General features: G+C 43.6%; 1 protein-coding gene across 1 annotated transcript in view; it reads left to right on the forward strand.

Annotated features, from left to right (window-relative positions):
* The first annotated feature begins 757 nt into the window (after positions 1-757).
* LOC109912598 (hexokinase-1) overlaps positions 758-27,496 on the forward strand; it is a 240,029-nt gene continuing 213,290 nt past the window's right edge. The window contains exons 1-4 of the mRNA XM_048608741.1: positions 758-911; positions 14,791-14,939; positions 15,026-15,145; positions 18,211-18,306. Coding sequence (XP_048464698.1) covers positions 776-911; positions 14,791-14,939; positions 15,026-15,145; positions 18,211-18,306 — 501 coding nt within the window. The 5' untranslated portion in view covers positions 758-775. The remainder of the gene's footprint in view (positions 912-14,790; positions 14,940-15,025; positions 15,146-18,210; positions 18,307-27,496) is intronic.

Genomic DNA, 27,496 nt, shown 5'->3' on the forward strand with positions numbered 1-27,496 from the left:
CGTTCCACGCCCCGACCACTCTCTGAGTAAAGAACCTACCTCTGACGTCTCCCCTTTATCTACCTCCACTACTTTAAAACTATGCCCCCTCATAATAGCTACCTCCACCCTAGGAAAAAGTCTCTGGCTATCCACTCTATCTATACCTCTGATCATTTTGTACACCTCTATCAAGTCACTTCTCATCCTTCGTCGTTCTAAAGAGAAAAGCCCCAGCTCTCTCAACCTTTCCTGGTAAGACCTTCCCTCCATTCCAGGCAAACATCCTGGTAAATCTCCTCTGCACCTTTTCCAACGCTTCCACATCTTTCCTGTAATGAGGCGACCAGAACTGGACATAATATCCCAGATGTGGTCGAACTAGGCTTTTGTATAGCTGGAGCATAACTTCACGGCTCTTGAACTCAATCCCTTTATTAATGAAAGCTTGCACATCATATGCCTTCTTAACAACTCTATCCACCTGGGTGGCAGCTTTCAGGGAACTGTGGACATGAACCCCAAGATCCCTCTGCTCCTCCACACTACCAAGAATCTTTCCGTTAACCCTATATTCTGCTTTCAAGTTTGTCCTTCCAAAATGAATCACCTCACACTTTTCAGGGTTAAGCTCCAAACTTACTTTATTCATGTTTTATTCATACTTTTATTTTACTTCTTGATTTCTGTAGTTCCAATCTCTTGCTCAATAGTTTCTTTGTCTATAGTTTCTGTCTGTCTCTGGATTTTAAACTCAACTTCCTTGATGTCCCAGGTAAATCGTTTCCTTTTCAACATGCAACTCAATAAAGACCAGATCGAAGACATCATGGTTCGGTTTGAAGTGGAGATGCTGAAGGGTTTGGACTTCCCCAACTCTTCCAGTCTGAAGATGTTGCCTACGCATGTACGGTCAACTCCTGATGGTTCAGGTATTGCAAAATGGAAATACTGTCCAGCTAACGATTTCAATTTATATAAAAACTTGTAGTCTGACTATTCCCTTCCCCACTGTGTTTTTTTGTATCATATACTTCACAAGGTCTGACTCAGACCTCAATGCTCTCAGATCCCATCCTGGCTGCATTGCAGGGTTGCACTGAGGTGTTTATTGTAGTGTCACTCAATGATTGTACATTGGATCTCTAGTGGGACATGCATGACGTGCAGGTCTGGGTCTGATGTTATTGTCACTAATGCTCTGAGAATTAGGAGTTCAAATCCCACCTCAGCAGCAGAGGGATTTAAATGAGTAATTTTGAATTATTTTTATGGAATGTGAGTGTTGTTAGAAAGGATAGAATTTGATATCATTCTCTAACTGCCTTTGAGAAAATTATTTTAAATTAGTCACAGAATGGCAACCATGAAGTCAAAAACTGCACCCCTCCTCCACCACACCACCCACTACCACCACCACCACTGCACCCCCCTCCCACCCCACCCACCCCGAGCCCCCACCCATCCCCAACTCCAATTCCTTTAAGTAAAGAAATCTTCTGTCCTTACCTGGTCTGGCCTCTATGTAAATCCAAAAGCCCAGCAATGTGGTTAACTCTTAATCACCATCTGAAATGGCTCAACAAGCCATATAGAAAAGATAAAATGGGACAGATCATCTGGCACTGGCCCAGGCACTAGAAACAATGACAAACACAGCCCTGTTAACTCTGCAAAGTCTTCCTTACTAACATCTAGGTGCTTTTGACAAAATTGAGAGAGCTGTACCACAGATGAGTCAAGCAACAGCATGACTTAGTCATACTTAGACAATTATCTTCCACATAGTGTCCTAGAACAATACTATCACCGTCCCAGAGATAGCAAGAACTGCAGATATTGGAGTCAGAGGTGACGCAGTGTGTAGCTGGAGGAACACAGCAGGCCAGGCAGCATCAGAGGAAGGAAAGTTGATGTTTCGGGTCAGGAGCTCCAGAACTTGCCACTCCCCTAGCCAAGCTGTTCCAGTACACTTACAACATAGGCATCTGCCCGATAATGTGGAATCTTGTTCACAAAATATAGGGTGCATCCAATTATACCAACTTCATTTGTCTACTCTTGGTTATCAACAAAGTGATGGAATCTGTCATTTACTGTGCTAACGAGCAGCAGTTACTCATCAAAAGGTTGCTCCACGACACAGTTTGGGTTCTGATAGGTCCAACCATCTCCTGAACTCATTACTTTCAGAATCAACTATTCAAACTCATCCTTAATTGAACTCTAATATTCAATCCTCCATAAGCTTGAGATCATTCAGAAATCCACAGCCCGTGTTGTAACCTGCAGCAAATCTTGTCTATCTCTCGCCCCTTGTGCTCCCTGCCTTACATTGACTACTAGACATTGGCCTAAGTCTCTAGATTCTCGTCCTTGTTTTAAATCTGCCTCTCCCATGGCCTTGGTTCTCCCCATCTCTGCATTTCCCTCCAGCCTACAACCCTCAATTTTGGCCTTGGAACATCCCAGATTTGAATCACTCCATCACTGGTGACAGTCCTTTAGTCACCCAGACACTAAGCTATGGCATTCTCTTCATTTCCTCTTCCTCTCCAACTCTCTTCCCTCCTTTAAGATGAATTAAAACCTAACCATTTGTTCAAGCTTTGGGCATCTGACCTAGTATCTCCTTATGAGGCTCTGTTTCATTCAATGTTGAAGTGCTTTGGCATGTTCATTTGGTAAAGGAGAGAAACAGACTGTTATAGTTGAGTATGGCATCAAGGAGCTCTGGGAAATTCAAAGTCAGTGGAAATCAGGGGAAATCTCTCCATGATTGCAGTCATACCGAACATAAAAGGAAACGGCTGTGGGCATTGAAGGTCAGTTATCTCAGCTCCAGGGCATCTCTATGCAGAGTTCCTCGGGGGTAGATATTTTCAAATCATCAATTTGGAGGATGTTATTACACACTTTTGGAGCGTGTGGAACATGAACATGGGCCTCCTGCCTCAGGGATAGGAACACTACCCCATATCACAAGAACCCCCTTGGGGTAGTGTCCTCGGCCCAACTATCTTCAGTTGCCTCATCAGTGACCTACTTCCACCACAGGGTCAGAAGTAGGAATGTTCACTGATGTTTGCACAAAACTCAACACCGTTAGCAACTCCTCAGATGGTGATACCAAGTTATGTGGGAGGGTGAACTGTGACGAGGATGCAGAGATCCTTCAGCATGATCTTGACAGGTTGGGTGAGTGGGCAAATCAATGGCAGGTGCAGTATAATTTGGATAAATGTGAGGTTATTCACTTTGGAAGCAAAAATAAGATGGCAGATTAGTATCTGAATGGCTGTAAATTGGGAGAGGGGAGTGTGCAGCGGGATCTGGGTGTCCTTGTGCACTAGCCGCTGAAAGTAAACATGCAGGTGCAGCAGGCAGTAAAGAAGGCAAAAGGTATGTTGGCCTTCATTACTTCATCGTGAGAGGTTTCGAGTACAGGAGCAGGGATGTGTTGTTGCAGTTGTACAGGGCCTTGGTGAGGCTACACCTGGAACATTGTGTGTAGTTTTGGTCTCCTTTTCTGAGGAAGGATACTCTTGCTCTCGAGGGAGTGCAGCGAAGGTTTACCAGGCTGATTCCAGGGATGGCGGGTCTGACATATGAGGAGAGATTGACTGGGTTGGGATTGTTTTCGCTGGAGTTCTGAAGAATGGGTGGGGGGATGTGGGATCTCAGCGAGACTGACAAAATTCTAACAGGACTGAACAGGGTTGGTGCAGGGAGGATGTTCCCAATTGGTGGTTATATACAGAACCAGGGGTCACAGTATGAGGATTCGGAATAGATGATTTAGGACGGAGATGAGGAGACATTTCTTCACTCTAAGAGCGGTGAGCCTGTGGAATTCATTACCACAGGAAGTAGTTGATGCCAAACATTGAATGTATTCAAGAGGCAACTAGATATACCACTTGGAGTGAATGTGATCAAAGGTTGTGGGGAGAAAGCAGAATTAGGCTATGGAGTTGGACAATCAGCCATGATCCTGAAGAATGGCGGAGCAGGCTCGAAGGGCCGAATAGCCTCCTCCTGTTCCTCTCTTCTTTGTTTCTATGACAGCAGTTCATGTCAAAATGGAGCAAAGTCTGGACAATATCCAAGGTTGAATTGGTAAATAGCAAATAACATTTGCACCACAGAAGTGCCAGGCAATGAGCATCTCCAACAAGAGAAAGAATATTTCCATCTTCTCCAGATATTTAATGGCTTTACCATCACTGAATACGCCACTATCAATGTCTTGGGAATTACCTTGACCTCCTTCAGCCAACTGGCACCCTACCCCACTAACATCCTGACACCCTACCCAAACCTCTTTCCCCTTACCATTTGGCACCCTACCCCTCAGTTTCCTTTTCTCACTGACTAGCAAAATGTCTCTATGATCTTTAACTCCTAAAATATAGCAGCAAGAGTCATAAAAATGGGTATTTTGGTCTGCAACATCACTCCAGCGCTGGCTATCCAGATTTCTCTTGCTTTTCTCCATTGGACATATCCAAGATAAGCCTGACTTGGAATCTTCACCTGAAATATTGCCAACAGGTAAATGGGTAACCTGAAAGGGGATTATTATTGGCCAAATCTGCTGTGATGATAATTAGATTGCTGCTTTCGTCCCGAATGGACTGTACTCTTTCTTTGGTTATTTTCTCACCCCTAATATACTTATAAAATTCCTTTGGATTTTACTCGATGTTACCTGCCAATATTTTCTCATGCCACTCTTTTCACTTTCCTGATTTCTTATTTAAGTAATCCCTTGTACTTTCTATCCTCCTCGAGGGCAGCCACTATTAAAACTTCAGCCCATTGAATCTGCCTTGCCATTCAACAAAGTCATGGATGATCCAGTGATCCTCAACTCCAGTTTCTTGGCCTTTCCCTATAACCCTTGACTCCCTTACTAATTAAAAAACAGCCTATCTTAGCCTTGAACTAGTAAATGTAACACACTTGGATTGGTTTAACAAGATACCACATGTCAGAGTACTTAATAAGAGAAGTGCCTGTGGTTCTGGGGGCAATGTGGAAAGGGTTGGCTAACTAATAGAAGATAAAGAGTTGGGATAAAGTGAGGGGAAGTTTTCAGAATGGCATCTTGTAACTAGTGGAGTGCCACTGGGATCAATGATGGGCCACAACTTTTTCCATTATATATGAGGATAATGGAAGTGAATGCACTATTGAGGATGACCCAGAAATAGGTGGGAATGCAAGTGGTAAAAATGACACAAAGAGTCTGCAGAGGGATATAGGCAGGTTAAGTGAATGGGAAAATTGGCAGTTGGAATATAATGTGGAAATATGAATGGTTATGTACTTTGGCAGACAGAATAAGTATGAGTTATTTAAATGGAGAAAGACTGCAGAAAGTGACAGAACAAAGGGATTTGGGATTTGTGTATGGATGAAAGAAAAAGCTAGCATACAAGTTCAGCAGGTAATAGGAAACCTTCAGTTGGCCTTAATTTCACAGGAAATGGAGTACAAAATTGGGAATGTCTTGCTAAAAAATAAATAAGGCACTGTTGATCCACACACGAACACTGTGAACAGTTTTAGTCCCCTTTTCTAAGAAAAAGATATTCTGGCATTGGACGCAGTCCACAGATGGTTCACTTGGTTGATTCTGGGTATGGACGGATTTTCTTATGAAGAGCGGTTGAGCATATTTGTCTTGTATTCATTGGAGTTTAGAAGGATGAAATATTATTGAAATATATAAGATTCCTAGGGATGGTTGCTCAAAGGATGTTTTCTCTTTTGGGACAGTCTGGAACCAGACAGCATAGTCTCAAAGTAAGGAGTTGCTCATTTAAGACAGAGATAGAACATAGAATATAGAACAGTACAGCACAGTACAGGCCTTTCGATCCACGATGTTGTGTCGACCTATTATCCTACTAAGATCAATCAACCCCCAGAGGATAGTGAATCTGTAAAACTCTATACTGCAGAAAATTATCTAGTCTTGGTCATTAAGTGTATTCACAATTGAGTTGGACAGATTTTAATCAGTAAGAAAATTAAAGATTATGGGAATAAGGCAAAAAAATGGATTTGAGGATTATCAGATCAGCCTTTGAATGGTGGAACAGATTTGATGGGCTAAATTACCTAAATCTCTAATGTCTTATGGTTTATGGTTTTATGGTCTTGAGATACTGGGGGAACTAAAAATCGATAAAGCTGAACTATTAGAAAGGCTGTTTGTATGGTACATTGATAAACGACCAGGACCAGATGAGTTGCACCCAAGGATATTGAGGGACATAAAGATGGAAATTACAGAGATACTGGCAATATTCTTTCAATCCTTCTTTGATTCATGTGTGGTGCCAGAGGACTAGAGAGATGCAAATAGAACAGTACAGCACAGGAACAGGCCCTTCAGTTCACCATGAAATGTTACATCCTTGTTCATAAAAGAATTAAGCTCAGCAGCTACAGGCCAGTATGTTCCTTTGTAACAGGGAAGATATCAAAAATGTTAGCTTTCCTGCTCCTCTGATGCTGCTTGGCCTGCTGTGTTCGTCCAACTCTACACCTTGTTATCTCAGATTCTCCAGCGTCGGCAGTTCCTGCTATCTCAGACAAAAATGACAATTTGAGATAAAATTAAGTCTCTTGTTTAAGTATACATTAACTAAGAAAAGCCAGCATAGATTTGTTGAGGTACAATTGTGTTTAACCAACTTGCTTGAGCTCTTAATGAGGTATCAGAGATGGTTGATGAGGGCAATGCAGTTGATGTGGTGCACATAGATTTCCAAAAGGCATATGATACAGTATCACATAACAGACTGATCAGCAAAATTAGAGTTTGTGGAATAAAGGTACCAGTAGCAGCATGGATATAGAACTGGCCGAGGGCTGGAAATAGAGTAGTCATGAAATGTTTTTCAAACTGGAGTGATGATTTCTAGTGGCAATCCCCAGAGAGTTGGTGTTAGGGCTTCAGGTCTTCCATGACATTTGGTCAAACCTCACTGGGGAAGTGAACTGGAAAACAAGTCTTACTCTTCCTAGAGTCATCACAAAAGGTAAAGATTTTATTGAAGTATGCAAAATCTCTGATGTATGTCTCTTTTGACCCAGGTTGACAAAGCATGGACCAGGTTTCTGTACCTAAATGGAATTGCTATTTATTACAACTTAATAGATTTTAGCTACAAATAAAATACATGTAAACTTAAAGTGCATGTGACTGGGGGCGTGTAATGTACTGATGTGGATAGAGAACTGGTTATAGAGTCATAGAGATCGAAAACACAGAAAAAGGCCTTTCGGCCCAGTGTGTCAGTGCTGGCAAAAACAACCACCAGACTATTCTGACCCCATTTTCTGGCATTTGGCTCATAGCCCAAAACTAAATACTTCTTAAATATTATGAGTGTTTCTGCCTCAACCATGGCAGTGAGTTCCAGGTTCCCACCACCCTTTGAGTGAAAAAACCTTTTCCTCATATCTACTGGAACCATTCTGCCTCTTACCTTAAATCTATGCCCCTCTCATTGATCCATCCTTCCTCTCTACTCTGTCTATGCTCCTCATAGTTTTGTACATCTCAATCTTACCATCCCTTAATCTCATTTGCTCCAAGAAAAACAAACTCAAATTATCTGATTTCTCTTCATTAACTGAAGCTCTCCAGCCCAGTCAACATGCTGGGAAAACTCTTCTACACCCTCTCCAGAGCTATAATACCCCTCCCATAATGTGGATTCCAGAAGCACACGTAATAATCTAACTGTAGCCTAGCCAATGTTTTTTACAGGTACAGCATAACATCCCTGCTCTTAAACTCTATACCTTGAATAATAAAGCCATGTGTCATTATGCTTTGTAAACTACTCTATCCACCTGTTCTGCTACTTAGGGGATTGGTGTACATGCACAACAAGGTCCCTCTGATCCTTGGATAGTAGGAACTGCCGATGCTGGAGAATCTGAGATAACAAGGTGTACAGCTGCATGAACACAGCAGGCCAAGCAGCATCAGAGGAGCAGGAAAGCTGACGTTTCGGGTCTGGACCCTTCTGAATTTTCTGAAGAAAAGTCTTCTCAGTCTTAAATTGGCACCTGGTTATTCTGAGATTATGCCCTCTGGTCCTAGACTCTCTCATGAGAGGCAACATCCTCACAGCGTTTACCCTGTCAACCCCCTTAAGAATCTGAATTGTTTCAATGAGATTATCTCTCATTCTTCTAAATTCCAATCAGTAGAGTCCCAACCTGTTCAATCTTTGCTCATAAGACAACCCCTCCATACCGGGATCATCCTAGTGAACCTTCTCTGAACTGTTGCTATTAAAATGATATCTTTCCTTAAATAAGAGGCCAGAATTCCTTCCAGCATTCCAGGGGACTGTGGTATCACCAGCACCTTGTACAATTGCAGTAAGACTTCCCTACTCTTATACTCCAACCCACTTGAAATAACAACCACATTCCATTAGCCTTCCTGGTTACCTAATGTACCTGTGTGCTAGCTTTCTATGTTTTGTAAACAAGTATCCCCATATCAACTTGTGTTGCAACTTTCTGCAGTTTTTCTCCATTTAAATAATACTCTGTTCTTTTGGACTCCCTTCCAAAGCAAACAACTTCACATTTTCCCAAATTGTACTTAAATTGCCAACTTTTTGCACACTTACTTAATCTATCAATATCTCTCTGTAAATTGTTGCAACCTGTCTTTCCACCTATTTTTGTGTCATCTACTGAAGTACATTCACTTCCTTCCTCCCAGTCATTACCTCACACAAATCCGTGTGAGCGCTAGGAAACAAAGAAAAGGAATAAATAGGTCAATGTCTGATTGGCAGTCAGTTACTAGTGCAGTGCTGCTGGGATTAGTGCTTGGTCCCCACTATTCTCAATGTATAGTAATGGCACACATGATGGAGCTAATTGTAACCTGCTAATTGCAGGTGACACAAAACTGGGTGGGAGAGTGAACTAATATGACAATTAAAGATGCTTCAGTGTGCTTTATTCCACCCCTGATGATATTTGACAGGACATGTTACATTTGCAAATGCAGACGCAAATCAGCAATGGCCGCACGAGAAAGTATAATAACAGAATGTAACCTACACTAAAAATTAAAACTACAATGAAAATAACTATCATCAAATTAATAACCCCAGGGGCCTTTTTCGTGAGATTGAGTACAGCAGCTGCCAACTGATGAATCATCCACAGCGTCATCCATTAATTCACATGGTTCTATGAAGAAATCATATCTTATCAGCTTACAATCATCGACTCTTCACTCTCTTTTTGTTAAATTCCCTCTATCTATACATTCTGGTGCCTCCTGCCCCACTATCAATATCTAATAGGTATCACCTTGTCCATGGGCAAGTATCTCACTAGGCTTATGTGGGTTCTGTGGGTGGTGTACCCACACTTCTCCCCCTGTACAAAGGTCGGCGGATGTTATAGGTTTATTATTCCACCCGCTTGGAACATTCTACTCGCTGGTGTCCCTCCTTTCAGAGGGTGATTGTTCAGATTATGCAATGCCTGTGGCAGCACTTTGAGGCACCCCTGTAACATATGATTAGGGGTCAATCATTTAATTTGCTGTTTTAATAACCCATTCACTCATTCTACAAGGCCAGCTGCTTGAGGATAATAAGGATGGCAATATATCCCATTGTCTCCAGCTCATTGTTTCACCTGTTGGCCTGCAAAGTGTAAGCCATTATCTGATTGTATTTCTGATGGTTCACCATAGTAGGATATCAACTGTTCTAGCCCCTTAATGGTGTTACTCTGATTCACTTTGGTTGTTGGGAAAGCTAGAATTAGCCCACAGTAGGTGTCCACCATGGTTAACAGATATTGATATTGTTGTTGTAGCAGTAATGGGCCAACATAGGTAATCTGCCAGGTTTGAGCAGGCCGATCTCCTCACTTGATTTATGCCACTGGCTTTTTCGGCAGCGATACATGTTTTACCTTCTGACATGTCTCACTCTTGCTGACGACTTCTTTCACCAGATTGGCGGGTAAATGCAACCCTTGATCTCTTGCTATTGCACAGTGCCATGATACCCCCAGTGCCCTGATTTTCCATGACCCCATTTTCCAGTGTGGTACTCTTCAGATGCATCTTCGACCGTTCTGGCTTTTACTATTCCATCCCCAGTATTGTTGTGATCAGCAGATTCCGAACCATCCTTCACATGGGCATTGACACGGTACACAGTGATTTTCATGGGCTGTGCCTTTGCCCATATTTGTTTCCATTGTTCTGTTCCCCACAGGGGCTTTCCAGCAATTATCCAGTCATGAGACTGCCAGGTTGGCATCCATACAGCCATTCCATTGGCCACTACCCATGAGTCTGTATAAGTGTGCAGACACTGACTCTCTTCTTCCAGCGCTAGGAGTACAGCTGCCAATTCAGCGTACTGGCTCAATCCCCCATCTCCATCACTATGGATAATCATCTGTGTGGAGGGATTAAACGCAGCTGCTCGCCACCACTTTTGGCCATTCCTCCAGGTGGCTGATCCATTAGTGAACCAAACACAATGACGAGTATCTTCAGGTAGTTGTTCGAACGGAAACCACCCCCCCTCTCATTGAATGGGAGATGCAGGTAAGGTCCAGTCAGGGCTTGTCTGTCTGATGGGTATTCAGCTATTTGTTCATGGAGTTTGGTAACACCTTCCTTTCCCTCCTTGGCTCCATCAGCTATGTACCATTTCTATTTTATTTGGGGGTTCTGTTCTCCTACCTGTTTTACCTTATTTGTTATTAGGGGTTGTGCTACTAGTCCCCAATCTGAGGATGGCTCTGGAGGTGGAGCATCCCCTTCCCCGTCCATCCATTCAGACTCTGAGTCAGATGAATACCAAACGTCCCCATCCTAATGGTCAGGGTCCCATTGTGAGGTTAATAGTGCATGTACATTGACTGGGTCAACTTTCCATTTGCGCCATTTTGCTCTCTTTTTCTGTTGTACCATTGCCAGATGGCATACTATCTGATTCTGTTTCTCCTCCACATTCTCAGCTCTCCCCTGCGCTGTCTTAACTGCTTCAGTTAGGATAAGGTTACGGTGTTCTATTGCTGCCAATGCAGCCTCAAGCTGTCTGTTTTTGGCCTGGCACCCTTCCAATGTCCCACACATAGAACACAAAGCTGTCAACAATATCCATCCCATTTGTGGTATACTGCCCTTCCCCTGCACTGGGGAAGCCTATCTCCCACAAGCATTTGTGTACTGCAGCCTGCATGACTAACCCTCCTTTCTCTCTTTTTCTGGTTATGACCATCCCCCACTTTTGCGGGGGCACTAATTGTGCTTACAGATTAACATGAACCGAGAGTCATCCTGGAATACGGAAGGTCTCCGGAGCATCAGTGTGGAGCTGGATGAACACAGCAGGCCAGGCAGCATCAGAGGAGCAGGAAAGCTGACGTTGCGGGTCGGGATTTTCTGAAGGAGGGTCCCAACCCGATACATCAACTTTCCTGCTCCTGTGATGCTGCCTGGCCCGTTGTGCTCCTCCAACTCCACATTATTTTATCTCTGGCTCCAGCATCGGCAGTTCTTACTCTCTCCGGAGCATCCGGTTGCCTATTCCTTTTCTTAAATATTTTCACATCCTCGTCGCCAAAAATGCCTTGGATCACAGTATGTATCCAAGTGGTTCTTTTAAGATTCAGGTAAATATAGCTAAGAGAAGATTAATGAACAGCAATTTGCTTAAATATTAATGTTTATTAAGTAATAGTAAATTATTATATTGGTAATAATAAATGATTGTAATGGCAATAATAAATGGAACAGAAAAAAGGGAGAAAAAGCAACAAGTCTCACATCTTTCTAGAAAAAGCAACAAGTCTCATGTTCTTCTGCCCTCCGGGGTCACCTCAATCGATGGCTGGTCTGGAGGCTTCAGTTCATTCCTGGCACTGTTCACGATTCTGAGCTGAAATGAAGTCCAGCAGCAGCAGCAGCAGCAGCAGCAATAGCTTGGAAAGAACCTCTCTCTCTCTTATACGGTATCACAAATAACCAGTACAGAAAACAACAGATACAATAGACAAAACTGCTGGCTCACACAGACAACACAGGATGGGAAAACAAGTGCAGGTGTCATCTTCAGCTTGTAAAGGAATGTTCACAGGACTCATTCAAGGTGATGCATCTTGTTAAGTATTATTCTAAACTTTTATTAGCTTTTAGCGCTTTGGCCAGGTGCCACGTAAAGACAGCCAGTGTCATCAAAGACCCCTCCCACCCTGGTTATACTCTCTCCCGATCTCTACCATTAGGTGGAAGACGCAGAAGCTTAAACACATGTACCAACAGGTTTAAGAACAGCTTCTTCCCCGTTGCTATTAGCCTGCTGAATGGACCTCTCTAATTTCAAATCCAGTGTTAATCTTGCTTTTGAGCACCTCCTGTGCAGCTGAAACCTGGTATGCCTCGTTCTGTCTAAACACCCTTTAATCTGTATGCCCTTGCATGTTATGATCTGCCTGTACCACACACAATATAAAACTTTCCACTGTACTTAGGTGCATGTGACAAAAATAAATCAAATTAAATCAAAAGGCAGCAAATGGTAAAATGACCTGAAATTTGCTGCCCAGGAAGGTGGTGGAAAGTGGTTAAAGCAGAGACGTTCAATGAATTCAAAAGAAATCAGGTGAGCACTTGAAGGATATAAACTTGAAGGGACACAGACAGCTGGCAAAGACTTGAGGACTAAATGACACAAACTAAATTTTTTTCACACATTGGATTTTATGCCAAATTGCGTTAAGTCCACATTTTCCCACGTTATATTCCGCCTGCCAATTGTTTGCCCACTCAGTGAAACCCGTCAATGTCCCCTGTAGACTCTGTGTGTCATCCCCACCACCTGCCTCCCCACCTCAAGCATCTCTCCTTTCACTATGGCTGACAGCATTTTCTTCCTTGGCAAAGACAAATACAAAATACCGAAGTCCTCCATCTCCAGAAAGAAACCCTTTTCAATCTTTAATTGGTGCAATCCACTACTTACCTCCTGCAGAAGGTTTTACGATTACAAATACATCCATTGGGTCCACTATATTCATGCTAGTGACCTCATCAAAATAACTCTAATAGATTTGTCAAATATTTCCTTTTCATAAACCACATTGACTTCGCTTGATTGTATTTGGATATTCTAAATATAACGGACTCCGCATTTTCCTGGTGACTAATTGGCCTGTAGTTCCCTCTATTCTTGAAATGCAGAATTAATGCTCTTTTTTAATCAACTGGGACCATTTCAAAATCTCATGAATTTTAGAGGATGAAAACCAAAAAGAAAGCGGTGAAATCTGAAATTAAACCAGAACTTGCTGGAAACCTGCAGCAGGTCAGACAGCATCTGTGGAAATAGAGAAATAGAGTCAACAGTTCAGGTTTGTGGCCTTACACCAGAGCTGAGGGGAAATATTAGAAATGTAACAGGTTTTGAGCAAGTGGTGAGTGGCATAAGAACAAAAGGGAGGTCTCTGATAAGGTGAAAGACAGAACAGGCTGAATGACAGGAGGGTTAGTTTACCAGGGAGTGAAGATAGAGCAGGAAAAATATCAACAAAGTAAAAGATATGCCCAGAGCAAGTGCTGCTGACTGAGAACAAAAATTAAAAAAATAAACTGAGACAAGCAAAAAAGGGAAACCAAATGGGGCAGAGATTTTGGGAGATACAGTGATGATACCACTGGACTAGCAATCCTGAATCCTAGGCTAATGCTCATGGAATTAAATCCAATCAATAAATCTGTACTATAAAGCTAGTCTCATTAATAGTGACAATGCAGCCACAATTAATTGCTGTAGCAACCTATTTGGTTCATTAATGTCCTTCAGGGAAGAAAACCTGCCAAACTTTCATCTAGTCTGGCCCACATTTGACTCCAGGCCCTCGGCAACGTGGTTAAATTGTAAACCGTCTCTGAAATGGAGCCACTCAGTTCAAGGGCAATTGGAAATGGGTAACTAATGTTGGCTTTGTCAGTGACATGAACATTGCATGAAATATTTTTTTAAAATTACAGTATAAAATGATTGAACTCAACATTGAACCTGGAAGACTGTAAAGTGTCAGCACTGAAAGACGAAGGGCTGTTTCTGAAACATTGATCCTATTTGGAGCAGGCTGAGGATAGAGGTGTCAGTGTGAGACCATGACGAGGGGTTGGAATGATGGGCAACCAGAAGCTGAGCATTGTGCTTGCGGACATAGAGGAGGTGTTCCACAAAACAATTGCCTGGTCTGTGCTCAGTCTCCTCAGTGTAGAGGAGACAACATTATGAACAGTGAATACAGTAGATTAGATTCAAAGAGATGCAAATAAAACACTGCTTCATCTGAAAGGAATGTTTGCGACCTTGGACAGTGAGGAAAGAGAAGGTAAAAGGACAGGTAATGCATCTCCTGCAGTCACAGGGGAAGGTGCCATGGGGTGAGTGATGACATGTTGAGGGTGATGGACGAGTGGACCAGGGTATCAAGAGGGAACCATCCCTGTAAACTGTTGAAAGTGGAGAGACAGGTGTATATATAGTGGTGGAATCAGGCTAGGAATGTGGAAGTATGTATTACTAATGCAACCAGGATGGCTGTACACCAGTCTTACAAGACTTCGGGATGTGTGATATCAGGTCCAGGGGACTCTTCAATTTTTAGTTCCATTAACTTCTCCAGTAATTTTTCTTTACTAATATAAATTATGTTCTGTCTAGCCTTCTCCATTCTTTGATAAATGCCAGACTTTACATTTTGTTTCAGAAAAAGGAGAGTTTTTGGCATTGGATCTAGGAGGCTCCATGTTCCGTGTGTTAAGGGTCAAGGTGTCAGAGGATGGGCGGCAGATAGTCCACATATCCAGTAACATCTATCCCATGACTGAAGATATGAAACATGAAAACAGTCGACAGGTGACTACATTCTTTCAATGTTTATAACCAGAGTGGACCCAGACTGAGAAATTTACACCGCTCAACTTTTCCATTTGTTTCCCCAGTTTTTTGATTACATTGCTGAATGCCTGGCAGATTTCATTGAGAAACAGCAACTAAAAGATAGAAAACTTCCACTGGGCTTCACTTTTTCCTTTCCTTGCAGACAGAGCAAACTGGATGAGGTAAGTATGAGTGGTGAGGAGAGAGTTCAGTTTGTTGTTCTCTCTGCACCAGCATGGGTTGTGAGCAATGGTGATTAGTGCAGCTCCTTGCAACACTCATGTCGCAAAAGTGTGAGGAAACCAGACTAGACCCACTCCTAATTGCAAGCCATTGAATCTACTGTCTAGGTTTATCAGATGCCTCAATTTGAGAGGTCCAAAATTCTCACTATCCGTTATATGGTCCACAACTAACAAGGAGGCAACCAACTGTGTTGTCCAAAATGTGTTAATGCTACAACATAATTTCCATTCATAATTTGCTTTTAGTAATTGCCCCTAAAGTCAATAAATAGTTTCTTTATTGAATTGCACTGTACTTTACCCATGCTCCACGCAGACATTTTGCCTCGAGCACATCTGCTGCGGTGTGCACAACTGGCGAAGGATCTGCTTGTGTTACACAAAGACACTTCGATCCCTCCTGGGGTCCCAGGACCTCCAAGACCCTGCCTTGCCATCACAGTAGCCTTTGGCCTTGAGCTGCTGAGGGACAATTTGTTGCTGGACTCTCCAGGTGACTTGTAGTCAGGTGAATTTATGTCAGCTTCTTTACCCACTTGCCAGTATGCTATTTATTCTCTCCTCGATATTGAAGCAGTTTTGTTTTAACTCCATGAGACTTGATCTTGGTTATATTGATGTGCTTCCTCTTTTTATCTTTTGAAACCAACCCTCCTGAGGATGAGCTGAGCAATATCTGTAAGTCAGCCCAGACTCAGCCTCATTTCTGCTGCAGGATTTATTATTTATATGAGTTGCTTAAACTCATTTCATGTGGGAACTTTCTAGACAGCAGATAGACAGTGTTCCAGCATCTGGCTGCATTAATGTCAAGATCCCATTAGTGATGTCCAGGGTCAGCAGCTACCCAGCACTGTGAAAAACTGCCCAGGTATATATTCTATCCTCATAAAGCAGGACAAATCCAATCTAGTCAATTACAGTCCCATCAATCTACTTCCATTATAAGTAAAGCAGTGATATGTTTAATTAGCAGCAAATAAAGCTGTACTTACTCAGCAGCCACCCAACTCTCAGTTTAGTTGCTGAGGAAGCCATTCAGCTTCATTAAACTTTGACTTAAACTTGGGTTATGGAGAATGCGCAGGAAAGTGATTTGAGGCCAAAATGAGATCAACCATGATTGTTTTAAATGGCAGAGTAGGCACGAGGGGTGAATGGCCAGCTCCTGCTTCTAGTTCTTAAATTATAAACATGATAAAAGCCCTGAATTATAGAGGTGAGGTGAGAGTGACATCAAGGCTGGTTTTGACGAAGTGTGGCATCAAAGAGCTATAGCAAAACTGGAATCAATGGATATCGGGGGCAAACTCTCCACTGGTGAGAGTCATACCTGGCACATAGAAAGGTGGCTGTGGTGATTGGAGGTCAGTTATCTCAGCTCCAGGACATCTCTACAGGAATTCCTCAGGACAGTGTCCTAGGCCCAATCATCTTCAGCTGTTTCATCAGTGACCTTCCCTCCATCATAAGGTCAAAAATGGGGATGTTCGCCAATGATTGCACAATGTTCAGCACCATTCACGACTCCTCAGATACTGAAACAATCCGTGTTCAAATGCCTGGTCCTCTATGACTACTAACTCCTTCATTAACCAAAAATCTCTCTTAATAAGCCTTGAATATGTTAAGTAACCCAGCCTCTAAAGATGCTCTGGTGAAGAGAATTTCAAAGACTGACAGTTCTCTGAGCAAACAAAAAACCTCATCTCAACCTTAAATGGCAGAGCCCTTATTGTCAAACTGTGCCCCCACCAGAGGAAACATCCTCTCCACATCCACCCTGTCAAATCCACTCAGAATCCTATCTGCTTCAATAAGACCACAGCGCATTCTTCAAAATATCAATGAGTATAGGTCCATAAGGTTTTACAGTAGATTTGTAGCTCGGGTTGTGGGTGTTGAGGTTGGTTGGCTCGCTGAGCTGGTTTCTTGTTTCGCAGACGTTTCGTTACCATGCTTGGTAACACCCTCAGTGCAGCCTCTGATGAAGCATCGGTGTGTTTTCCCGCCTGGTTTTTAAACTCTGGGGTCCGTTGAGATGGATTGCCTCACTTCCGGTTTTCCTTCGTAGTGGAATGTATATGGGGTCGAGTTCTATGTGTTTATTAATAGCATGCACACGAACATAGCATGCTACAAAAAGACACGACCAATACTCACTCATCTCAATCCACATGGACAAGGAGAACCATCACTTCGACTGCGACAACACCAAGATCCCGGGACAGGCTAGGCAGAGACAGGCATGAGAATTCCTGAAAGTATGGCACTCCACGAAGCATGCTATTAATAAACACATTGAACTCGACCCCATATACATTCCAGTACGAAGGAAAACCAGAAATGAGGCAATCCATCGCAACGGACCCCAGAGTTTAAAAACCAGGCGGGAAAACACACCGATGCTTCATCGGATGCTGTACTGAGGATGTTACCAAGCATGGTGATGAAATGTCTGCAAAACAAGAAACCAGCTTGGCGAGCCAACCAAACTCAACAACCTCAAGAGTATAGGTCCAACCTGCTCAACCTTTCCTTATCCCTAGAGGACCTTTGAACTGCTTTCAATGTAATTCTGATTCATTTTAAGTATGGAGACTAAAACTGTACACAATACTCCAATGCAATCTCACCAGTATACAATTAAACCAAGACTTTTTATACTCCATTCTCTTTTTCAACAAAGATTGCTTTCCTAAACACTTGCTGTGACTACATGCCAACATTTTGTGGTTCATGCATCAGGACACCCAGATCTCTAGTGCTGCAGAGTTCTGCACAGACTTCTGCAAGTACCAAAACAATGCAACAGCTTACAAAATAGTAATTACTGCTCCTATGATTCGAAGAAATACCTCAAAAAAAGGAGCAGCTCTTACAGTTACAAATTTTTCCCATCATCCAAGGATGATGAGAGTAGATGCTGGTCATTAATGCAGACAGAAGGAGGGAGTGATGAAAATGTTCCATTTCTTACATCTGATAGTTGTCCATTGCAGGGTATTCTCATCTCATGGAGTAAAGGATTCTTTGTTAAAGGAGTACAAGGAGTAGATGTTGTCTCTTTGTTACGTGAAGCGATTTCAAGACGAGGGGTGAGTTTAACTCAAATTTAAATGCTTTATTTTCATGAAATCTATCAGCAGATCAGCACATAGTCTAAGTGTGGACAGCAGGCCAAACAGACATTCTTAAATTTATTTTGATATATCAGGCTCTGTTCTCAAGTAAGTTTCCACTTTATTTAGGAACTAGTTTTATATTTGCTGAGTGGACAATGAGTAAATTCAAAGTAGGTGATGAGGGAGTGAAGTGAGCTTTAAAAAAAGAGCTTTTACTGACAGATTCTGACTGAGACCAGAACCAGCAGTATGTGGAAGATCTTTCTACTGCCCATTGTGCAACCCATTGTCTGGACCATTCAAGTCCAACCCAACTACAGCCAATACCACCCACTGCCCAACCAACTCCCCTCCTAATCTACACATACTGACCTCCCACAACTGCTGAACACCCTCACAGCCCAACCACCTCCACTGTAGCACAAGATGGGTAATGTGAAGTATGGAGCAAGTTTTATAATAGTGCATTAAGAGGCATTCTTCTGACAATGTATATAAAAAGGAGGAGAGTAACTAAAGTAGGCTTTGGTCCTTAAAGGATGAGACTGCAACAAGGAAATGGCAAAGAATTGGAACAACTATTTAGTATCTATTTTCACAATAGAAGACACAAAAAACACTCCAAGAATAGTTTAAAGAAAAAAACAAAAGACAAAAACAAGGTAGGAACAGAAAATAATCATGACCACTTCAGAAAAGGTATTAATGGGACTAAAGGCTGACAGACTCACTGGACCAGATGGCTGACATTGTAGGTCCTTAAAGGAAGTGGCTGTAGAGACAGTGGATGCATTTATTGCAACCCAAAATTCTGTTGATTCTGAAAAAGCACCAGTGGATTAGAAAACTGTATGTGTGAGACACTGTTCAAGAAAGTAGAGAGACAGATGCAGGAAACAATTTGGGTAAGTGCTGGAATCCATTGTTATGGAGGTAGTAACAGGTTATTTAGGAAATCACAATCCAATCAGCAGAACAGGGTTTTTGAGGTGCAGTGATAGTGTCTCTACCTCTGAGCCAGGAGGTCTGGATTCAAATCCAGGGGAATGTAATAACATCACTGAACTGATGTTATTACACTGTGGCTGTTCCCCTCAATAATAAGTATACCACTGTTAGCGGGGACAACCTACCAGGGGAAAAATATGGTGGTCAGGCCTCTGGCTCTGTGGTTCAGAAGGGAAGGAGGGAGAACAGGAGAGCAATAGTGATAGGAGATTCAATGGTTAGGGGAACAGACAAGAGACTCTGTGGTACCAAGCGAGACTCCCGGATGGTATGTTGCCTCCTGGGTGCCAGGGCCAGGGATGTCTCGGATCAAGTCTACAGGATTCTTAAGGGGGAGGATGAGCAGCCAGAAGTCGTGGTAGACATCGGTACCGATGACATAGCTAGGAAACGGGATAAGGACCTGAAAAGTGAATATGGGGAGTTAGGTTGGAAGCTAAAAGGGAGGACGAACAGAGTAGTAATCTCAGGATTATTACCGGTGTCACGGGCTAGCGAGGCTAGGAATAGAGAGCGAGTGCAGCTGAACACGTGGCTACAAAGCTGGTGTAGGAGGGAGGTTTTCAGATATGTGGATCATTGGGATACCTTCTGGGGAAGGTGGAACCTGTACAGGAAGGAAGGGTTGCACCTGAACTGGAGGGCCACCAATATCCTGGGCGGGAGGTTTGCTAGAGCTCTTCGGAAGGGTTTAAACTAGTTTGGCAGGGAGATGGGAACCGGAGCAACGGATCAGCGGATGGGGTAGTTGGTGTACAGGCAGGTACAGCATGCAGAGAGTCTGTGAGGAAGGACAGACAGTTGATATAGCAAAGTTGCAGTCAGTGTGAAGTGTGTCTAATTTAACGCAAGAAGTGTCAGGAATAAGGGTGACGAACTTAGAGCATGGATCAGTACTTGGAGCTATGATAGAACATAGAACATAGAACAGTACAGCGCAGTACAGGCCGTTCGGCCCACGATATTGTGCCGAACTTTTACCCTAAACCTAAGGTCTGTCTAACCTCCACCGCTACCTTATACTAATCATCCATATGCCTAGCTAATAGCCGCTTAAATGCCCCTAATGAGGCCGACTCCACTACCCTCTCCGGCAATGCATTCCACGCCCCTACCACTCTCTGAGTAAAGAACCTACCTCTGACGTCTCCCCGATATCTACCTCCTTTCACTTTAAAACTGTGTCCCCTCGTAAAAGCTACCTCAACCGTAGGAAAATGTCTCTGGCTGTCTACTGTATCTATACCTCTGATCATTTTGTACACCTCTATCAAGTCACCTCTCATCCTTCATCGTTCTAAAGAGAAAAGCCCTAGCTCTCTCAACCTTTCCTCGTAAGACCTTCCCTCCATTCCAGGCAACATCCTGGTAAATCTCCACTGCACCTTTTCTAACGCTTCCACATCTTGAATGATGTTGTGGCCATTACGGAGACTTGGATAACACAGGGGAAGGAATGGTTGTTGGATGTTCTGGGGTAACGATGTTTCAAAAGAAATAGGGAGGGAGGTAAAAGAGGTGGGGGAGTGGCATTGCCAATCAGGGATGGTATCCCAGGTGCAGAAAGGGAAGTCATAGAGGAGGGTTTGTCCACTGAGTCAGAATGGGTGGAAATCAGAAACAGGAAAGGAGCAGTCACTTTATTGGGAGTTTTCAATAGACCCCCAAATAGCAACAGAGACACTGAGGAACAGATTGGGAGGCAGATTATGGAAAAGTGTAGAAGTAATAGGGTTGTTGTCATAGGCGCCTTCAACTTCCCTAATATAGACTGCAACCTCCTAAGTGCAAATAGTTTGGATGGAGCAGATTTTGTCAGGTGTGTCCAGGAAGGATTTCTGACTCAACATGTGGATAGGCCAACTAGAGAGGAGGCCATATTGGATTTGGTGCTTGGCAACGATCCAGGCCAGGTGTCAGATCTCTCAGTGGGAGATCATTTCGGTGATAGTGATCACAACTCCCTTACCATTACTATAGTCATGGAGAGGAATAGGAGCAGGCAGTATGGGAAAGTATTTAATTGGGGGAGGGGGAATTACAATGCTATTAGGCAGGAACTGTGGAGCATAAATTGGGAACAGATATTCTCAGGGAAATGCACGACAGAAATGTGAAGGTTGTTTAGGGAGCACTTGCTACGAGTTCTGGATAGGTTTGTCCCACTAACGCAAGGAAGGGATGGTAATGTGCAGGAACCTTGGATGACAAGGCATGTGGAACATCTAGTCAAGAAGGAAGCTTACATAAGGCTGAGGAAGCAAGGATCAGACAGGGCTCTAGAGGTCTACAAGGTAGCCAGGAAGGACCTGAAGAATGGACTTAGGAGAGCTAGAAGGGGGTATGAAAAAGCTTTGGCGGGTAGGATTAAGGAAAACCCCAAGGCACTCTATCCTTATGTGAGGAACAAAACAATGGCCAGAGTGAGGGTAGGGCCAATCAGGGATAGTGGAGGGAACTTGTGTGTGGAGTTGGAGGAGGTAGGGGAGGTCCTTAATGAATACTTCAGTATTCATCAGTGAGAGGGACCTTGACATGGTGAGAACAGCATGAAACAGGCTGATATGCTCAAACAGGTTGATGTTAGGAAGGAGGACGTGCTAGAAATTTTGAAAAACATGAGGATAGATAAGTCAAAGATAGTAGGAACTGCAGATGCTGGAGAATCCGAGACAACAAGGTGCAGGGCTGGATGAACACAGCAGGTCAAGCAGCATCATAGGAGCAGAGAGGCTGACGTTTCGGGCCTAGACCCTTCATCAGAAAAGGGGGAGGGGAAGGGGGTTTTGAAATAAATAGGGAGAGAGTGGGAGGCGAATAGAAGAGGGATAGAGGAGAGGATAGGTGGAGAAGAAACAAACAGGTCGAAGAGGCGGGGATAGGGCCAGGAAAGGTGAGTGTAGGTAGGGAGTTAGGAAGGGGATAGGTCAGTCCAGGGAGGACGGACAGGTCAAGGGGGCGGGATGAGGTTGGTCGGTAGGAGATGGAGATGCGGCTTGAGGTGGGAGGAGGGGATAGATGGGAGGAAGAACAGGTTAGGGAGGCAGGGACGAGCTGGACTGGTTTTGGGATGCGGTGGGGGGAGGGGAGATTTTGAAACTTGTGAAATCCACATTGATACCATTGGGCTGCAGGGTTCCCAAGCGGAATATGAGTTGCTGTTCCTGCAACCTTCGGGTGGCATCGTTGTGGCACTGCAGGAGGCCCAGGATGGACATGTCGTCTGAGGAATGGGAGGGGGAGTTGAAATGGTTCGCGACTGGGAGGTGCAGTTGTTTGTTGCGAACCGAGCGTAGGTGTTCTGCAAAGCGGTCCCCGAGTCTCCGCTTGGTTTCCCCGATGTAGAGGAAGCCACACCGGGTACAGCGGATGCAGTATACCACATTGGCAGATGTGCAGGTGAACATCTGCTTGATGTGGAAAGTCTTCTTGGGGCCTGGGATGGGGGTGAGGGAGGAGGTATGGGGGCAGGTGTAGCACTTCCTGCGGTTGCAGGGAAAAGTGCCGGGTGTGGTGGAGCTGGAGGGGAGTGTGGAGCGGACGAGGGAGTCACGGAGAGAGTTGTCCCTCCGGAAAGCAGATAAAGGTGGGGAGGGAAAGATGTCTTTGGTGGTGGGGTCGGATTGCAGATGGCGGAAGTGTCGGAGGATGATGCGTTGGATCCGGAGGTTGGTGGGGTGGTACGTGAGGACGAGGGGGATTCTTTTTTGGTTCTTATTGCGTGGACGGGGTGTGAGGGATGAGGTGCGGGAGATGTGGGAGACACGGTTGAGGGCGTTCTCGACCACCGAGGAGGGGAAGTTACGGTCCTTGAAAAAACGAGGACAACTGAGATGTACGGGAGTGGAATGCCTCATCCTGGGAGCAGATGCGGCGGAGGCGAAGGAATTGGGAATAGGGGATAGCATTTTTGCAGGAAGGTGGGTGGGAGGAGGAGTATTCTAGGTAGCTGTGGGAGTCGGTGGGCTTGAAATGAATATCGGTTTCGAGGTGGTTGCCCGATATGGAGACAGAGAGGTCCAGGAAGGGGAGAGAGGTGTTAGAGATGGTCCAGGTAAACTTAAGGTTGGGGTGGAAGGTGTTAGTGAAGTGTATGAACTGTTCGAGCTCCTCGTGGGAGCACGAGGCGGCGCCGATACAGTCATCAATGTAACGGAGGAAGAGGTGGGGTTTAGGGCCGGTGTAGGTACGGAAGAGGGATTGTTCCACGTAACCTACAAAGAGGCAGGCGTAGCTTGGGCCCATGCGGGTATGGGCCAGACAGGATATACCCAAGGTTACTATGGGAAATGAGGGAAGAGCTTGCTGTGCCTTTGCCAATGATCTTTGTGTCCTCACTTTTCACTGGAGTAGTACCAGATGCTTGGAGGGTGGAAAATGTTATTCTATTGTTCAAGAAAGAAAATAGGGATAATCCTGGGAATTACAGACCAGTCAGTCTTACTACTGTGTTGGGCAAATTATTGGAGAGGATTCTGAGAGATAGTATTTATGGTTATTTGGAAAAACATAGTTTGATTAGAAATAGTCAGCATGGCTTTGTGAGGGACAGGTCATGCTTCACAAGCCTTACTGAATTCTTTGAGGATGTGACAAAACAAACTGATGAAGATCGAGCAGTAGATGTGGTATATGGATTTTAGCAAGGCATTTGATAAAATTCCCCATGGTAGGCTCATTCAGAAAGTAAGGCATGGGATTCAGGGAAATTTGGCTGCCTTGATACAGAATTGGCTGTCCAATAGAAGACAGAGGGTGGTAGTAGATGGAAAGTATTCAGCTTGTAGCTCAGTGACCAGTGGTGTTCCGTAGGGATCTGTTCTGGGACCTCTGCTCTTTGTGATCTTTATAAATGATTTGGATGAAGAAGTGGAAGGGTGGGTTAGTAAGTTTGCCAATGGCACAAAGGTTGGTGGAGTTGTGGATAGTGTGAAAGTCCATTGTAGGCTGCAATGGGACATTGACAAAATGTAGAGCTGGGCAAAGAAGTGGCAGATGGAATTCAACCCAGAAAAGTGTGAAGTGATTCATTTTGGAAGGTCGAATTTGAATGCAGAATACAGGGTTAATGGCAGGATTCTTGACAGTGTGGAGGAACAGAGGGATCACAGGGTCCACGTCCAAAGATCCCTCAAAGTTGCTACCCAAGTTGATAGGGTTATAAAGGAGACATATGGTGCGTTGGCTTTCATTGGCAGGGGAATTGAGTTTAAGAGCCGTGAGGTTATGCGGCAGCTGTATAAAACTCTGGTTAGACCACACTTGGAATATTGTGTTCAGTTCTGGTCGCCTCATTATAGGAAGGATGTGGAAGCTTTAGAGACGGTGCAGAGGAGATTTACCAGGATGCTGCCTGGACTGGAGGGCAGGTCTTATGAGGAAAGGTTGAGGGAGGTAGGGCTTTTCTCATTGGAACGAAGAAGTATGAGAGGTGACTTGCTAGACGTCTACAAGATGATGAGAGGCATAGATAGACTGGATAGCCAGAGACTTTTTCCCAGGGCAGAAATGACTATTACAAGGGGGCATAATTTTAAGGTGATTGGAGCAAGGTATAGGGGAGATGTCAGAGGTAGGTTCTTTACACAGAGAGTAGTGGGTGCGTGGAATGCGCTGCCGGTGGTGGTAGTGGAGTCGGATACATTAGGGACATTCAAGCAACTGTTGGATAGGTACATCGATGATAGTATAATGAAGGGTACACAGGGTAGTTTGATTTTAGAGTAGGATAATAGGTTGGCACAACATTGTGGGTCGAAGGGCCTGTACTGTGCTGTACTGTTCTACGTTCTATGTTCTATGTTCCAACAGATTGTTTGTATTTTTCATCAGTCAGGCAGACTAGCATGGTTTTATGAAAGTAGAAATTTGGTTTGATTATTAGAGATCTTTGAGGGTCAACTTGCAGAATGGATAAAAAGGAAGCAGTAGGTGTAACTTCCAAAAGGGATTTGATAAGGTGCCACATAAAAGGTTACTACACTAAATGCTCATGGTGTTAGGGTTGATATATTAGCATGGAGAGAGGAAAGGCTAATGAATATAACTCAGGGCGTTGGGATAGATGGGCCTGTTTCAGGTTAACATTTTGTAACCTGTGAAGTGCCACGGGATAGTGCATGGGCCCCATTTACATAAAATCTCTACCAATGGCTTGGATAGTTGGGCAAAAACTTGGCAGGTGGAGTATAATGTGGGGAAATGTGACGATGCCCACTTTGGTGTGAAGAATAAAAAGCCTTGAATGTACTGAAATGCTAGTGCCAGTGCCCCATGAATTGAAATCCATAGCCAACATCGAACTTCTGCCCATGACTCAGGTAGTCATCAACAGATTATTAACTTATCAGTTCTGCATTTTGATTTAGCTCCTAACTGTTCAAAGTCTTTCAGCAGAAGCTCCTTTCCAGTCCTATCAATGTCATTGCTACCAACATGTACGCTAATAACTAGATCCTTCCCTTCCCACTGCAAGTTCGTCTCCAGGCTTGAGGAGATATCCCAGACCTCAGCACTGGGTAGATAACACAGCCTTCAGAACATGCTCATAATTGCATGGATCAGTATTTATCCTCCTAATTGTATTGTCCCCTACCACTACTACCTTTTTATTTCCTCCCCGTCAACTTAAGTGGTTTCCTGTACCTTGATGCCATTGTCAGTTTGCTGCAGTTCTCACTCTTGTCTTTCCAGGCTATAGAAACAAAAGTGTAGAGAGTTTTAATGATATATGCAAAGGTATCCCAAGTATCTATTCCATCTCCCCAAAGTCTCTAAGTGGATATCTTGTGGATCACAGATCTAGCTATTATTACGCCTCCCAATCCTACCCAAATTAACATGTTCAACAGCATTAATATTGGCAGTTTTATTGCTATCAATATTAATTTCAGACAGTCAAGTATCATCTTAAAGAGTGAAGACCAATACAAAGCTGTTGCACTTCACTGGGGTAGTGTGCTGCAAATCAAACCTGGCTATTGCTGGAGTCAACCCAAAAGTGAACAATTTTACAAAGCATGCAGAATTCCCCAATCAACTACCTTTAACAGGTTGACAGAAAGTATGTACTAGGTGTTGGTACTTAATGAGAATTGCTATTTATCACAGAAGAAATATATTCGAACTACAAATGAACAATTGTAAACCATGTTAAAACCTACTACTTAAAACTCTAACCCACTTATAAACTCCTCATTTACACATGCACGTACAGGCATGCAGACAAAATAACATGGGGGTTATCAGTGGAGGGGAGAACTGGCAAAGTAGTCAGTTCAGTGATCCCTCTCCACAGAGATTTTGAGACCATCCTTTTGCTGATTAGAATCTTGCTTCTTGATCATCCTTCTTAAGTACTTTCACATGTTTGCAGGAAGCACAGATTGACTAGTTTACACTTCTCTTCTTTTGTTTAAACTGATTTTCTGACTAGCCTGTTCAGAGATGTTACACACCTCTGGATCAGGTGGGACTTGAACTTGGGCCTCCCAGTACAGGGGTTAAGGACACTACCACTGCTTCACACTTATAAAAGTCTCTGAATTATTGATAAGGGAAGAGAACTGGCTACCTTCAGGCCTGAGTTTTTTTTAATGCAGAAAGAAAAGGCTCCTTCACTCCTGAGGTCCAATGGTTTCTGCCCCAAATGCTCATGTGCAAAAACTGTTCAAGTACCTGACAAGCAATCACATTTCTTGGCAGGCAGGAGATGTTAGTCATCAATAACTGATCACCAGATTAGACAAATCAATCAGCTAATTGTTGCTGGCCAAATCTCCCTTCATGTCCAACCCTCTGGTTCCAGTTTGTAACTAGGCTTCTTCTATTGCTTGGACCAACTGTCTAAACAATACTTACAATGAGTGTCATGTCACTTGTTTTTCCCATTGTGGTCCACAGTCCACTGCTGAGTATGTGATAAGCCAAAAGACTTTTTTTTGTACTACAAAAACTCTATGTTGAATAAAGTCAGGGAGTGCACAATAAATGGGAGGGCAAAAGAGAGATGGAGAAAGTGAGAGACTCTTGAAATGTATATTCATATGTCCCTGAAAGTGGTAGTACAGATAGTGAAGTTAGTAAAGAAGGGATATAAGATGCTTTCCTTCAATAGGTGAGGCCTTGAAAACAACAGCAAGAATGTAATGCTTTA

Source organism: Rhincodon typus, chromosome 20, assembly GCF_021869965.1.
Source record: "Rhincodon typus isolate 14 chromosome 20, sRhiTyp1.1, whole genome shotgun sequence".
NCBI classification, from domain to species: Eukaryota; Metazoa; Chordata; class Chondrichthyes; order Orectolobiformes; family Rhincodontidae; genus Rhincodon; species Rhincodon typus.